General features: G+C 50.7%; 5 protein-coding genes across 5 annotated transcripts; 2 read left to right on the top strand and 3 right to left on the bottom strand.

Annotated features, from left to right (window-relative positions):
* Positions 1-590: 590 nt before the first annotated feature.
* On the top strand, positions 591-2,899 carry ASPBRDRAFT_116544 (putative ABC transporter; the record flags this gene model as incomplete). The annotated part of the gene is made up of 8 exons (XM_067616991.1): positions 591-771; positions 840-1,080; positions 1,131-1,389; positions 1,440-1,899; positions 1,950-2,029; positions 2,091-2,244; positions 2,300-2,577; positions 2,657-2,899. 8 exons carry the CDS (start codon positions 591-593, stop codon positions 2,897-2,899), a joined length of 1,896 nt encoding a protein of 631 aa, XP_067483540.1.
* Positions 2,900-4,183: 1,284 nt separating this feature from the next.
* ASPBRDRAFT_117871 (uncharacterized protein) lies at positions 4,184-6,181 on the bottom strand (the record flags this gene model as incomplete). The annotated part of the gene is made up of 2 exons (XM_067617129.1): positions 4,184-4,273; positions 4,322-6,181. The coding sequence occupies 2 exons, from the start codon at positions 6,179-6,181 to the stop codon at positions 4,184-4,186; spliced, it is 1,950 nt and encodes a 649-aa protein (XP_067483539.1).
* A 1,860-nt stretch (positions 6,182-8,041) lies between these two features.
* Positions 8,042-9,014, bottom strand: ASPBRDRAFT_38722 (uncharacterized protein). Its single transcript, XM_067623994.1, has 2 exons — positions 8,640-9,014; positions 8,042-8,586 (listed from the first exon to the last, which is right to left on the bottom strand). The coding sequence occupies exons 1-2, from the start codon at positions 8,839-8,841 to the stop codon at positions 8,495-8,497; spliced, it is 294 nt and encodes a 97-aa protein (XP_067483538.1). The 5' UTR covers positions 8,842-9,014; the 3' UTR covers positions 8,042-8,494.
* A 2,475-nt stretch (positions 9,015-11,489) lies between these two features.
* Positions 11,490-13,564, top strand: ASPBRDRAFT_170088 (uncharacterized protein). Its single transcript, XM_067619672.1, has 2 exons — positions 11,490-11,792; positions 11,868-13,564. Exon 2 carries the CDS (start codon positions 11,923-11,925, stop codon positions 13,096-13,098), a length of 1,176 nt encoding a protein of 391 aa, XP_067483537.1. The 5' UTR covers positions 11,490-11,792; positions 11,868-11,922; the 3' UTR covers positions 13,099-13,564.
* A 90-nt stretch (positions 13,565-13,654) lies between these two features.
* ASPBRDRAFT_72277 (uncharacterized protein) lies at positions 13,655-15,504 on the bottom strand. The gene has a single exon (XM_067629161.1). It carries the CDS (start codon positions 15,279-15,281, stop codon positions 13,722-13,724), a length of 1,560 nt encoding a protein of 519 aa, XP_067483536.1. The 5' UTR covers positions 15,282-15,504; the 3' UTR covers positions 13,655-13,721.
* Between the last annotated feature and the right edge of the window lie 59 nt (positions 15,505-15,563).

Here is a 15,563-nt window from a genome sequence, read left to right as displayed (position 1 = left end):
GTAATGGTTTAACTTACTTATCGAGATGGTTCATCGGGGCTCAAGTCAGCTTATGATCGTTGCGAACGGGCAAAGACGGCGTCTTCGGGCTTGGAGGTGAGTGTGGCGACCTGCGCGCGGGCTTCGGGGACCTCAACCAACAACAATGACTCTGCTCATCTCGGGTCCCAGAGAATGTGGCAGCGAAGCAACACGAGACGTGCCTGAGAGTCGCCCACTTTTCCACATGGCATTCTCTTTTTTTTTTTTCTCGATGGATGCAAATGTGCTGTAGCTTAGCTGCGTCTCGCTGTTCCTCCCTTGTGACCGGACCGGGGTTCTGTGGCAGTGGTCTGTGAGTCGTTTATTTACTTAGGCTTTCCCTCCTGTTTCTTATTCTTTCTCATTCTCATTTTGCTTTATGAGTTTGCTACTATCAGGCACTCTTCGGACTACATGAAAATCAGCTGGACATAATCAGAGGTGTGACACTGTGAAGCCTTGACTATTGATCTTCTTTCATCTTGAGGTTGTGTGCCATATATTTCAAGTCCCCTCCGACCATCGCCTGCCATACCCTAAATTTCATCCAGTTTACTTGAGACCCAAAGATGGATGGCCTCTCATCTAAGCTCGATGGCTCCGACCTCGAGCGCAATGAAGCCCCCAGCTTCTTCAAGAATAATACTGTCAACGACTTTTCCTGGCGCGATCTCACCGTCACCGTCAAGGACCGCCATACCAAACAACCCCGGAACCTGATCGATGGGATTAGCGGGTCAGTTCAGCAAGGTTGGTGGTGACATCCCGGAACTCTATGTGCCCCGGACGAGCTCCCGATTAACTCTACCAATGAACAGGCGAACTAGTCGCTCTGATGGGTCCCTCGGGATGCGGCAAGACGACACTACTCAACGTTCTAGCTCGTCGCGCAGCATCGTCGGGAGCAAAATCTACAGGGGACTGTTATATAGATGGCAAACTTGTCGACAATGCGACGTTTGGACGACTTACTTCTTACGTGGAGCAGGAGGATGCGCTGATCGGGTCGCTGACGGTGCATGAGACACTCAAATTTGCTGCAGATCTCGCGTTGCCCAGGTGTGTACTTTTTATGTTGTGTTCAGTGGCGATGGTACTGATGAAGTTAGCTCGGTCACCAAGGTGCAGCGGAAGGAGCGTATACAGTCCCTGTTACAGGCATTCGGCATTCAAAACCAGGCATCCACTTTGGTCGGCACGCCCATTCGCAAAGGAATCAGTGGTGGTCAGAAACGGCGTGTCAGCGTGGCGAGTCAACTCATGACATGCCCTAAGATTCTGTTCTTGGATGAGCCGACGAGCGGACTGGACTCGTCAGCTAGCTTCGAGGTGATCTCCTACGTCAAGGAGATGGCAGTTGCGAACAATGTACGTTAGTATTCAGTCCCGAGAACTGCAACTAGACTAACATCCCATAGCTCATCATCATCGCCAGTATTCACCAGCCGTCCACAACTACATTCCAGCTTTTCGATAAGCTGCTCCTCCTCTCAAGCGGGAAAACGTGCTACTTTGGTCCTGTCACCGAAGTGCCGACCTACTTCGATAACATTGGCTATCCGCTTCCAACGAACACCAATCCAGCTGAGTTCATTCTCGATCTTGTCAGCTCCGATTTCATTGGCAGCACACATGCCATGTCCAAGGATCAGGTCCAGCGGATCCACACAAGCTGGGCTGACTCCCCCAATGTCTCGGCGCTAAGAGAGCAGGTCTCGCAGCGGACCATGTTATCTGAGAAGCAGACAGCCAAGACTGACATGGACGAGCTAAGTCGCCCGGGTTTCCTCAGTATTACTCTTACCCTCTTGCACCGCTCCTTCATCAAGAGTTATCGCGATGTCGTGGCATACGGCATCCGTATTGTCATGTACCTGGGTACGTATATTGGTCATCACCAAAGGAGACGAAACTGATTTGCTCATTAGGGCTGGCAATCATGATGGGAACCGTCTGGCTGCGTCTTCACACCGAACAGAGCTACATTCAACCTTTTATTAACGCAATTGTAAGCCCTGTTCTCAAGCGCCCAAGCAAGAAACCACAGCTAACATCTTCACCACCACTAGTTCTTCGGTTCCGCCTTCATGAGCTTCATGGCTGTAGCCTACGTTCCGGCCTTTATCGAAGACCGTATGACCTTCATCAAAGAACGCGCCAACGGTCTCTACGGCGCCCTCCCCTTCATCGTCTCCAATTTTATCATCGGCCTTCCCTTCCTCTGTACATCCCCACCCCCCACAACCCATCCACCAATTCACCCACTAACGAAATACAGTCCTAATCTCCCTCCTATTCTCTATAATCTCCTACTGGCTCTCCAACTTCAACCCTACCGCCACTTCCTTCTTCACCTGGGTAATGTGGCTCTTCTTAGACCTCGTAGCCGCCGAGTCCCTAGTCGTCTTCATGACTTCCATCTTCCCCAACTTCGTCATCTCCCTCGCCCTCGTCGCCTTTGCTAACGGCCTCTGGATGAGCGTCGGCGGGTTCCTCGTGACCCCAAAAATCCTCAACCCCTTCTGGAAATACGTTTTCCATTACATTGATTATCAGGTACCCTCCCAACCAGATAGCCCCGCTTACGATGAATGCAACCCCCCTCAACTCATACTAATTCTATGATAATCAAAAGGCATACGTCTTCCAAGGCATGATGATCAACGAATTCCAACACCGAATCTACACCTGCGGCGCATCCTGCCAATGCATGTACCAGACGGACTTGGCTTCCGAGTGCAAGATCCGCGGAACGGGCGTACTTCAGGAATACGGGTATGCCACGGGCAGAACGGGCAAGTGGGTTGGTATTTTGATCGGGATTATTGCCGTGTATCGTCTCTTTGCATATTGTGCTTTGGTGCTGAGGAGGACTTAGGTATATAGTAATGTATATATAAAAGATACAATTGATGGATGTGGGTGGTGGTAATAGATGTATGAATGTATGTATGAAAACACAGAGAACGTTTTCTGTTTGGATTTACACTACTTACTGTGAACTATTCCAGAAAGACGGTATGTATGGAAATATTCAATACTCCAATTGGATAATGGTATGTTTCAGGTTTTCATGGTATTTCTGCTAAGGGGTAATAATGGATGATGATGATGATGACGGGTAAAGGTGAACATCAAGGGTATTGAAACAAGAAACAATCGCTAGAATAGGAAGAGAACATAACATAAGAGAGGGATCAAGCAATGGAGACATTGTCGCCAGGAACGATGATCATATTCCATAGCTCCGTCACCATCACCGTCACCGTCACCGTCACCGTCACCGTCAGCATCGCCATCAGATGGTCAAACAATACTAACATAAGCAGCAAGGGGAATCGTCAAGAGCAGGTGGTGAAACAGAGGTATCCATGAAGATAACACAAGGTACAAGATGGATGAAAAACGGGGTAACGACACCCAACTACGTGAAAGGGGAGAGAAGATAAATCAAGGGGAATTGGGGTAAAAATAAGAAAGAAGCAGACAAGGAAATACATGGAACCACATAACTGGGTAGAGACCTTCTTCCTCTGCCATTTCTACTCAGATCGTCACGAGCATACGGCAGAGAAGAACAAGGCGGGCCATTCAAAAGAAGAATAATACAAACGCTCCCAGAGACATCAGAAATCTCAACATGAAGACCAGACACAGGACATGATGGGGCATCAACATGACATCAAACATAAGACATAACATGAGACATAAGCAAAGGTCATGCAGGTCATCAGAATCATACAATCATGTCGCCATGATGGACGTGATCGGTGAAACCCGCCTCTCCTCTTTATAACACCCGAGACAAGAAAAGCAAGTCGCAAACCATACCAATGCAAAAATAGCCTCCCATGACAAAAAAAATAGAACTCTTATTTTTTCCCAAAACGAACCTTCCAACTTTTTTTTTCAAGAACCAGGGCAGAATAGACCAGATGTTCAGATGGTATTTTGGCGGTTCAGAGTTCCCCTCCCCGAGTAATGATCGCCCGATGAAAGACAAGAAGAAGAAGAACTTTTAGCAAAACGACGCTCTTTGCTCCAAAAAGTCTAACCGATGGAAGTGCGTGAGGTGCAAGAGACAGAACGGAGATCAGAAAAGAATACTAGGACAGGTCGGGAGTGATATTCCCCGGTCATGATGGTGGTCGCCAAGCACAAACTAGTATCGACCGCCGTAGGTCGATCGGCTAGAGCGTCGACTGGCACGATCCGACTTGCGATCACTCCGGACCCGCCGGGCATCTTCAATCTCCCGTACCCGTCGGGCATCCTCAATTTCCCGTCGACTGGGAGCCACGCTGCCAGTGTAGTCCGATCCGTTGGTCAAGTACTTTTTCGGTCGCTGTTTGCCTTCGATGTTCAACTCGACCGCCCCCGTTTCGCCGGTCCGGACACTGATCCTCTTTCCACCGTCCTGAGGGAAGCTCATCGTGACACCGTTCAGCGTCATGACGATGTTGTTGTCCTCTTCTGGCTTGGACCCAGCGTTGCTACCACTCTGCGTGCGGGCATCGCTGCCACGGCTGCTGCGACTCTTCTGGCTTCCGCTATCGCTCTCAGCGCGCTGAGAGGACTTGGCCTTGAAAAGAGCATCTGCCGTCAACGGCACGGGCGGCGCTGGAGGCACTGGTGCCTTCGCAGTGCGGGTAGCTTGGTACTCCTCGGCCTCGCGGTGCTTCTCATCCATCTCGTCATCCTCTTCCTCGTCATCGTCGTCGTCATCGTCATCGTCTGGGAAGTCGTAAAGAGTAGGCCGGCGGCGGCGAGAGTTCTCCACAGCAATCCGGGAGGGTCTGGAAGATTCGTGATACGCCGTGGGGCGCCGGTAGCTGCGGCTTCGCGCCGGCACAACCGTCTCCCGAGAGGAGCGCCGGTAGCCGTAGCCGTCAGGCAAAGCATCCTTCATATCCGCCATATCAAAGGACCGAGCAGATTGCCGGTCGGACGTGACGGAGGGTGCAGATACACCTTTGCGCGGCTCTGGGCGTTTTTGAATGATATGCGGGGTGTTCTTGTGCTTGAGCGGTGGCCGGTGATAGTAGTCCTCGTCGCGATCATGGGAAGAATGAGAAGGCAGGCGAGGTCGAGGCTCCCGAGGCGGCGGTGGCGGCGCAGGAGGGGCAGCGTCCAAGGGCTCGTCGTCATCGAAGGTAGCTGAGGTAGCGTCGTAATCCACCACAGGCGCACCATATACAGACGGGCGCCGCCCCCGCCCATCCCGCGTGCTGGAAACCGATCGCTCCTGTCGATGCTCGGAAGGGGCACCGTAGTCGGACATGCCGCTGAAATAAGCCGACTGTTGCGAGTAATGAGAAGGCGCATACGAGGACGGGGTGTGGGCGTACGCCGACGAGGACAGCGGGGGCCCGTGTTCGTAGCGGCTCATGCTGGATGGTTGGTAGACCATCTGTGCCATTCCGGGCAGCATGCCATGGAAGCTCACCGGTCGGTTGTTGGGATGGTAGATGGGACCACCACCGCCACGGGCGGAGGGGCGGCTGGAGCGAGACACATGAATGTCCTGGACGGGGTTGGGAGCGTAACGGGGGTCCCCGCGTGGTGAAGGGGGAGGAGGATAGTCGTGAGCCGATGATGGAGGCTGCGACATGTAGTAAGGATAGTCCATGGGGGGTCGGCTGTCGACCGGAGTGGAAGAAGCAGCATGGTACAAGCCCTGATCACACTCCCAGCAGGTGCCTGGGTAGTGGCGTATCTGCGAAGTCTCACGGCGACGAGGCCTGGAGGGAGACCGCTGAGCGTGGGCAGCAGCAGCATGGCTCACGCCGTTGGGATAGGCGCCGACCTGCATTTTGTCCTCACGAGGGGGACGAACGATCCGAGGTTTGGACTGTTCTTTGGTGCTTTTGGATCGGACGCGGTCGAAGTCAGCTCGCTTGACGAGGGTGGTGTCTAATTTAAGAGGGCCAGGACTCTTCCGGCCCGACGGCCCAGATTGGGTGCTGTTGACGGTGGCGGCGGTACGACTAGAATAGCCGGAGTCACTTGCAACGTCGACCAGGGGGGCTGCAGACGATCTCAAGGCAGGCTTGGAGCGCTTGGAAGTGAGGTTGGCGACTTGACGAGTGTCGGGAAGGATGACATGGGCATCTTCATCATATTCCTCACAGAAGGCGGCGTGAGGGACTTTTCCAGACATGACTTCTGGAAAGGCGGCCAAGGAAAGGCCCGACCCTAAGAGGGGGGAGGGGATGTGGGTTTGTGGGTGTGGGAAAGGGGAGACAGACAAGACAGACAACAGACAACAGACAGACAGACGCGAGAGAGGGGGGAAAGGTTAGATTGGGAAAGGGCTCGACAGTGTGCAGTGTGGATGACGTGAAACGTGGTGATCCAACAGGCTTTCAGGACTCCTCCGGGTGGCCTACAGCAGCCACCAGCTGCTGCTCATGCGAATGACTCAACAAGACAGACTTTTTTTTTTGTTTTATTTTTTTTTCTTCTTGAATTTTCTCGTCCAGTGATAAAATCAGTGGTGGTGCTGGGCTGCTTCACCCTCTCCCCTTTCAGCCCAGTGCCAGTGTCGGGGAATCCACTTCTGCGGTAGCCTCAACAAAGCAAACGAGACCGGGCAATAGTAGTCAGGAGACGGTGTGTGTCTAGATCGGGGGTCAGCGACGAAGAGTGGATTCGTGGTGGTAATATTCGTCGTCCACAGTCTGCATAGGCTCCATCGAAGAATAATGAAAAGCAAATAAGAAATGAAAAAAAGAAAAAAAAAAAAAAAAGGAAGGCAGGCAGGCGTCGGTTATGGTTGGTTTGGGAGTGAAGAGGGTCAGTCAGCGGTACGGTGGATGGTGGAAACCGTGAGACCAGAAGTAGATAGTCGGGCGGGAAAGAAGAGTAAGAGTGGACGGCGAGAAAAGTGCAGGCGTGGGTCAACCAACGGAGGAGCGAAGCAGAAGAAAGGGAAAATGAAAAAACAGAGACAAGAAGGAGGAGCGCGCGCGCCTGCAGTTGTAGTCTGGCAGACGGTGAGTGGAGGATGACCGGCAGAAAATGTCCACGGGCTGCAAGTCCCAATGCAGTCGGGCAGCGTGTAACCGAATGACGGTTGGCGGGAGATTTATTACTGTTCTTTCTTGATTTAGTTTTGTATCGTGAAAGGTTGTTTGGAAGTATATGATGTGTGTGTGTGTGTATGTGTGTGGTAGAATGATAAGGTTGTATGGTTTCGAAAGTCAAGAGTTTCTGTTCCCCGTCGAAGCCTGACGAAGAGGGGGAGGGGAATGAGAAAGGAAAGAGTGGAGCGAGAAAGAATAGAATTCCACTTCTTGAGTTGTGGATGGAGGGGAAGAATCGCAAGAAACTAAGAAAGAGACCAGACAAAGTGGGGTTGGAGGATGAACGGACTGCCTTTTGACTTGTGCTAAACTGCTAAACTAGTTAGACTGGACTCATACTTAACTAGTTACTAGTTCGTTGAATGGTGGGGAAGGTTGATTGGGAAGAATGCCCGAGGGAAGGGAAAAGATGAGTTAGTTGATGATGGGGGGAGGCGAAGGAAAATAAAAAAAAAAATTCAAATCGCTAGGAGATGACAAGAACTTCAATATGGGTAATAATAATACACACTGTAAATTGGCGGGATGCTATGGATGCATGGATGTATGGATGGCCTTTTAACGAGCAGATCCGTCAGTCATCATTGCCGGTCAGCTTCCTTGGACTGAATGGAAACAATTATAACGGAATCCCTGCTCGGTTGAATGAATCGAAATAGAAATAAATACATTTGAAAAGGTGATGGCGATAATAATAGAACAGACTCATACTTTCCTGTGTGTAAGAACCAACAAACTCGGATCGAATCAGATCCGGCGACGGATGCAAGGCGGAATTACAGAGTTCCAGATTGGATTCCAGTAGTATGAACTTGAAGCAAGAAAGAGAAAGACATACCACCACGCGCCAATCAGAGTTATCATCATTTACTCGACGCGAGTAATATACTATCACTAACTACTACTCTGTCGTAGTACTCGAAGGTTTTCTTTCTCGGTTGAAGAGGTGGACTTCCACTGACTACTATCCCTCGAACTAACTATACAGTATCAACCCCGTAACTGCACACTGTACATGCGTCCCCTATCTCTCATCACCAAACATCCCTGCTCCATTTTTTCCCCTTCCTTCCGATTCTTTTCTTTCTGTGTTCGTGGACAATTCCCTGTCGCTTTCATTCTCCGGTTCTGCATCTGTCAGCAACCGCGCCTCATCTTCACCCGAGGCATTCTTGGTTGGAAGAAGAAAGAGAGTCGGAACGAAGTCGCAAGGAGGTGGGGATGCCTTCCTGACTGGCCGCTGGTCGATGCCTGATCTGCCGCTAACTCACCCGGTATTTACCGCTCAATACCGTCCGCCAGGGCTCTCTCCCAGTCTCCCGTGTTTACGGTGGACAGACACGATTGCGAAATATCTCCAGTGCGAGTAGCGTAGGTAGTTGTCCATACTATGCAAGGCATCCCGGGTTGAACAATGAAGTTGACTCGAGAAGTAAACCGATAGTTCCTACCACCCGCGACCTTACATACGTCACACATGCTGGGGTCGGCTTCAGCAGGATCTTATATTTGGCCTGTCGACAGGGAACTCACCTGCAGCTGCAAGGTCGGGATCAATTTCATCCATTGGCGTATCAGCAAAATAGGCACGGTCAATCAACCGCACCATGACAGAGGTGATTTGATCTATCCAAACGTCGAGGAATTGATGTCCGGAGTATACTTCGTTCCCACTCCCACGGGTATCCAACCCTGGTAACTTAGGCTGTAGCCTTTTCTTCCGAGCGCGTGGCATTTATTCCCCGGATACATTCCCATTCCATGAATCCTTATCGCCAACACATATTTGACATTCTGATCTTGCCTGCAAAGCTATCCGTATGCACATTCATCAGTCCGAAGAGTCAGGCTTCTTCAAAAGTATGTGCGCGATGTTTTTGGCCTTCGAGTCTGTTCGTCAGTTGCGTCCTAAGCGCCGAGTCAGATGAGGAAAGGCAAGTCCGAAAACCCCAGCCTCAAAATGTTGAATCGATCAGATACGTCACATGCTTCGTTCCCGGCCTCTGAGTGCATGCATAATGGAAAGGCTTGCAATGTATCTAAAGAGTAGAAAGCGGGTATGCATGGCGGTTTAATGTACAAGGTATCCCCGTCGATACTCAATCATGACAAGGTGACACAGTGACACAGTACTGAGCCAAGGCATATCGTCAAAGAGATTGTTTTTCTCTCCTAGACTGAAAAGCTAGATTAGCTGGCATCTTGGTGCAACGTCCGTTGTAAGTCTACCAGCATTGTCATCGAGGCGTCGCACCAGGACTGTTTAGCAACTGGCCGGAATCATCCTGCCTCGTGATTGACAACGACTCGCGCCTTCCCACAAAGTATACAGTGTAGCACGAAGCCTCATCCACAGTGGCTTTCAGAACCTTACTCTTGGGATATCATCAGAAGTCCATTCTCTCTCCAGACCCAACCTAACCACTAGTGCGTCATATGAAACGCCAAAAAGGCACTGGCCCAGTGGCCATAACTGCGTATCATTCATAACGCCAGGGGGAGTGGAAATAAAAACCGCTAGGCTTCCCCACCAAATAAACCCGGGCTCCATCGGAAGAACCCTGGGTCTGAGCGGAACCGAACCACGGACCAGCCTGGACTGTCACTACATACAAGATTATGATAATGATGATGATGAGAAAGGTGACGCTGATGATGGATGGGGAGAGCTTCCTCAACCATTACCCGAATCCGTCATTTCTGTTTCCGTGTGATCAGCGCTCAGCGGGAAGCATCGTCATGGGTCTGCAATGATCAAATAAGATAGGATCCATGCTCTGTCCGAGACAATCCCGTCTTGTTGGCTGCCCAAATGTCCTGGACGCTGGCAGGAACCCCGTTGCGGCCCAATAACGACCGCGGCCTCCACTGCGGCGCTTCTTGCCGTCCGCCTCTGCAGGTGAAAATCTCTCAACCGGAGGGGCAAAGTTAGAAAAAGTTTTACCGTCCAGATTTTGCGATGTCAAATCGGTAAAAAGAGGATTCATCCAAAAACTTGATCGGTGTCACTCAGGTAAAATCATCTAGATGTGATTATTTGAAGCCGTTCTGTGCGAGACATAGATCTATTGCTCCAGCTTCATGCAGATTGAATCCCCCATGACATAAAGAAGTGGTCATCTACTCAATGCTCTTTTACCCCACTTGCCGGCATCGTCTAGCTGGCTGATATCTTGATCCTCTATCCTGGTGGAGATTCCGGTGAGCAAACGGCATGGAAGATGGAGTCGAAGCACGCTAGAAAATGGGTTCCCGACAACATGGCCCGCTAGCAAACAATTGCATCGCAGTACTCTGTTCCGGCTTGTTACAGTCCTGACAGTTAACTGCGAATGACTGGCATCACAGAACCTGTGATTATCAATCGTTCAGCCATCCCTCCAAGGGATTCCGGTCTCGGATGAGTTGGATGTCATGTCTATGGCAGCGTTTGGTCAATGAATCAATCAACCCAGTCCTTGCTGCTTCTCAACAAGCTTCCTTGGGCACTGAAATTACATTAACCTCATGACATGCGGTTTCAAAAATCAAAGATCCCGCGACTGATCCCGACAGAACACTATCGTGTTCTCACGTGTCTGGCTACAGAGAGAGATTACCTATCCACAGCGCAATCAGTGTCCATCTGTATGGACATTGCTGGCATGAATCGGAATGGGAAGGACATTAATTGCGACATCTATGAATTTGAAATCAGGCGATCTCCCTGTCCTTGCTCAGCTGAGGCTGAGCGAGGCATAACTTTAACGTGGTTTCTGCGTCATACTAGCTTTACTAGGATTACATTTATTGCCATTGGCCCGAATTGATGAGTTACGGACTCAAATCTGCCGCCTCTTGTCAAATATCGGGTAAATAATACTTTCACCCTCATCCCCGAGCATCGGAGATGCAAACCAAATAGAATGTCTCGGGTCATTATAGTCGACTTAGCCCACGATCACCTCGGTATATCCCTCAATCTTCCCGTCTTTCATCTCCATTGTCCGGACGTTGGTGCCCAATGCTCGTGACTCATTTCCTGGATTAGACTAAATCCATTTCTTGGGGCTGTTAGTATTATCCACAGCCAACCATCCGTCGATCCCAGTGTTCCGGCTCCGATTGTACTATCTTTACTCCAGGCTAATCTCAAGGGTCCCCCGCTGTCAACGCGCAGGATTCATTGTCGCCTCCCGCCCCCTGCTTGTTGAGCGTCCGTAAGCTTCCAGTCAAGGAGATTGGTCGAAGCCGAAGACTGTTATCGGGAATAGCCCCAAGCATTGTAATTGGACTCGTAGGCACTGTCGATCCGGTCCCTCTAGGCTCAAGGATTATCTCTCTGTAGCGTTATACTTTGGAGATGGTGATCCTGATAAGATAGGGCTGCTGAGTAAGCAAGTTGCCGGGGTCACGCCAGACACCCAAACAAACCGGCGTCATCCCCAGCCTCGCCATTTACTCCAACCTCCTCAATTTCGGCGGCTGCACGTCCATTCTGCTCGCTGAGTGTCTTCAATTCTGCCCTTCTCCGTCCCTGACGGAGCTGGTTGCTATCTTCGCTTGCATAGACTAACCAGTTTGTCTAGCAACACACCAAATCGTGCGATCCACATTCCAACCATCTACCATCTACATAGTATCCCGACCGATCGGAATCCAGATAAGCATCATAACCACGATCTCACACTGACAACCTCGTTAAAGGTATGCACCCACATTCCAATCCTACCCCATATCAATTATCCCAAAACCAAACTAACCACCATTATCTCCTTCCAGAGTCCCGTCTAGAGCTCCAAGCTCTTGACGGCTCTTCAACCAAACAACCTAAATCATGCCTCCTATCCACCCTTCCAACACTCTCCTCCCCGCCAGCACCCAAACCACCATCACCACCTCAGAGCAACACGAACAGAATGCCGGCTCCCACCATCTCTTCGGTCGCTCCAGCCAAACCTGGGCCCCCGGCTCCGGCACCGTGGAACCGAGCCACATCAACATGAAAGGCCTCATGGCACTCTTCGCCATCCTCGGCGCGGCCTTCGTCCTAGCCGCCATTTGGTTCTTCTTCTGGGCCAAGAACGGCGGCTTCATCTGGCGCAAAGGCGACTGGGAAGAATACAAATCGACCGTCCTCCGCCGCAAAGGACCCGACGGGCGCACCCTATCCAACGCCACGAAGAGCACCAAGCTCGGCGGCGGCAGCGTCTACCATAAAGGCTACAGCGATGACGGATACACCTATGCCGACGAAACAGCCACCCAACTCACCGAGAAGACGGGCGTAACGGGCGCAACCACCACAGACAAAGAACGGAAACGCCGCCGCAAGCTCCGCGAGAAATTCCGTCGCCGCCGCAAGGACGACGAAATGACCGCGAACTGGGAAAACGAAGTCGACGAGGACGTGGCCGCGTACCGGAAAGAGAAGGCCGCCCGAGTCGGGGGCATTAATCGCGAAGGAGAGGGCACCTACTACGGCAGTGACTATGATCTCTCCAACCCAGCGAGTCATTACAACCAGAGCGAAATCAGCGGAAGCCAAGTCCGCGATTACGCTTACGATCCTGCCCCTCCTGCTAAAGCATCACCATCCCGAAAACAGAGCAGACGGCGCGACTTCTCTTTCGTACCGGGTAGCGAGGAAATCCTCAGTCAGGCCCCGACCCACGACCATGACCACGACCGCCACCGCACTCGCGACCCCTCGTCGGCGAGAAGACATAACCGTCGGCGTGAACGACGCAGGAATCCCCCGCCTAGTGAGTCCTCCGGATCACGGACGAGTAGTCCCCGCAAGAGGGAGAGACAGTCCGTGCGGGGCCATTACACGGAACCCTTGGACTTCTCGTCGTCGGCGCCTTCGAGATCTGAGTATCAGTATTCGAATGTTGATACGGAGGATACGGGAACGAGGAGTTATCATCACCCCATTCCGGGGTTGAGTAAGGGGTATAGAAGAGAAGGGGGACGAGGGAGGAGAAGGGATAGTTTGAGTGAAAGTGATTAAGATGGGTCTGTCTATTGGCAAAGTTCAATGATTCTCTGGTATGATACGATATGAAATGATTATGGATTTGATATGGTATGGTATGGTATGATATGCAAATGGATGTACATAATGGCTTGTGCTTTGCTACTATTCTTCTTGTTCTATTTGTTGTTGCTTCTTCCTTTCCTATGGGTGATTATGATATGGTATGGAAACGATACATGATACTAGGGGATGATTATCTGATCTTGGCAGTTGATTGCAGTGAAATTGTCTATGATGGAATGACAGAAGATTTACGTTCTTTGTGGCTGATGAGTATGCATTCGACTTTCTGCTTTTGTTTTGAGGGTGCAATAGAATGAATGGGCTACGGTTCAGTATTTTTTTTTTTTACCATTCTATGATTGCTAGTTCTTTGTCTGTTTTATACAAATGGTATTATTATAATCTAGACCAGCGAGATGGGAGCTAGAATATTCATCCAGACGCCATTACTTGAAGATAAGCTCTGATGTGATGATGATAAGCTTTTGAGGCTATCCAAGCTCGCATATTGTCATTAACGATAAGCTACGACTAGCCACCAACTTCTGTTCTATGCTACACTATCTGAACGAGCGAATATTGCAAAACACCATTCAGTCATTCTCCTTGACTAAGTCTGCTGGCTGACTGCTCTCGTCCTCAGGCCCAAATCCGCGCCAGGCGGAATCATAGCGGGACATGCGACGCAGAAGTGGCCGTTCAGTGAAAGCCATAGACCTAGTTCTCTTTCGCCTGTTAAAAGATCTGCACGTCCCGCGCCATATAACAGTGCTGGCTTGTTCTGATCTTCTAGAAGGTTTGATTGTAGGACCACTAGACACCACCGCGCCTGTACTGTCCGAGTGCCAGCGTTCGAGAGCCAGTTGACTGATTTGTTTATCGGTCAAGCCTTGGGTACGTAAAGTCTCCCATTCGGGCTGGGACCTCAAGCGTGCACTTTCCAGCGATGAGGTGCGAACCTGGTGAAGAATCCAGTTGTCGACGAACCTACGTCGCTGAAATGGCGGCCCAGGGCCACTAAAATCATCCTGTTCAAAAGGGGAGGACTTTTCATGAAACGCCAACTTGAACGGGTCTTTAACTAGGTCATCGGCAGAACGACTGCGCATGCCCAAGGAGCAAGCTGCGCCACTTGGAGAGCCTAGCACACTTCGGGCTATCTCGTTAAGGTCTGACTCAAAGTCGGCGACGTCATAGCGTGGCCGTGCCTCTGCCTTATCCCAAGCTTGTGAGATAATATGATGTGGACTTACTGAACGCGATCTTCTTTGAGAAACTGGACCTTGGTTTCGTTCTGCGCCAAAGAGGGCGGATTCCTGTACCTGCGATGAGAATCGTTGGGGCTGCTGCTGCGAATCCTTCTTCCTCTCAGGGATGGTCAGTGGGGCCAATTGGGTATCAAAGCTTCGAAAATGGGAAGTGGAACGCGCAGCCCTTCTTTCAGTCCTGACACCTTGAGGTTCTCCATTATCTACCGGGTGGAACAGGCGGCTAAGTCGGGCAGCTGAGCGAGTGAGCTCCTGTTCGAGCTCCTCCAATCCATCCTCAGACTGGTCAAGTTGGTATTCCAAATCCAAATAATAGTGCGCGATCGACCGCAGTGCTGCGTAATCCTTTTCAATGAGCTCCGCAGTAGTTTGACAAGTGCAGCACGTAATAGCACTGAGATGTCTTCTGATCGAGTCCCTCAGAACCGTTTCTTCTTCTCTCTGCTCCCACATCAGGGCACGCAACTTGCGCACCTTGAGTCTGTCCGAAGCGATCAACTTCTGCTGTTCATAGCATTCCCTCTGTGCTATATAAGCCTCAGCCATATCAATATTACCAGCTGGCGGTATGTGATGTTCCCAATGACTTTTCTTAGGCAGGCAGTTTGCATCATTGACTGTTTTTGGCGTCATCTGAGCCCCCTTCCTGTGTGATATGGATTCTGAATTCGAGACCACTCTCCGTAAGCAATTATTGACATTTCCTGTCAAGGCTTTCTCTGTTAGCCTCGGAGGTTGGCCTGAAGCATGTTCGGAAATCTGATCAAATGATCTATTCGGTGGGAAGCCCTGTGGATGGTTGGGGTGATTGCAGACTTCAATATTGGAACAATCATGTTTATCTCCATCGGAGAAGCCAACAGTAGAGATACTTCTAGGTGGCATAATGAAAATGAGAGTGTAATAGAATTGATAAGATCTGACGAGAGTGATAGGCTAGGTTAGTCGATGGGTTGCAGTGGAAGCCGTAGCAGCCACCAGATGAAAATCTCCCAGAAAGGGACATCTCGCAAGAGGAGCGAAGTCATAGGCAGAAGGAAGGAGCGATGGTCAGCCTGATAGGCTGCTGTCTGGCACCTGAGAGGTGACATGGCTCAAATTAGGTATCCCAGTGGGCTAGTTTTTGAGATGGCGAGAGAGTACTGGTTACAGATAAATACTCGAGTG

The sequence above is a fragment of the Aspergillus brasiliensis genome, assembly GCF_001889945.1.
Source record: "Aspergillus brasiliensis CBS 101740 unplaced genomic scaffold ASPBRscaffold_2, whole genome shotgun sequence".
In the NCBI taxonomy this organism is placed as follows: domain Eukaryota; kingdom Fungi; phylum Ascomycota; class Eurotiomycetes; order Eurotiales; family Aspergillaceae; genus Aspergillus; species Aspergillus brasiliensis.
Note: the sequence above shows the minus strand (reverse complement) of the source record. Positions and strands in the feature narration are given on the sequence as shown.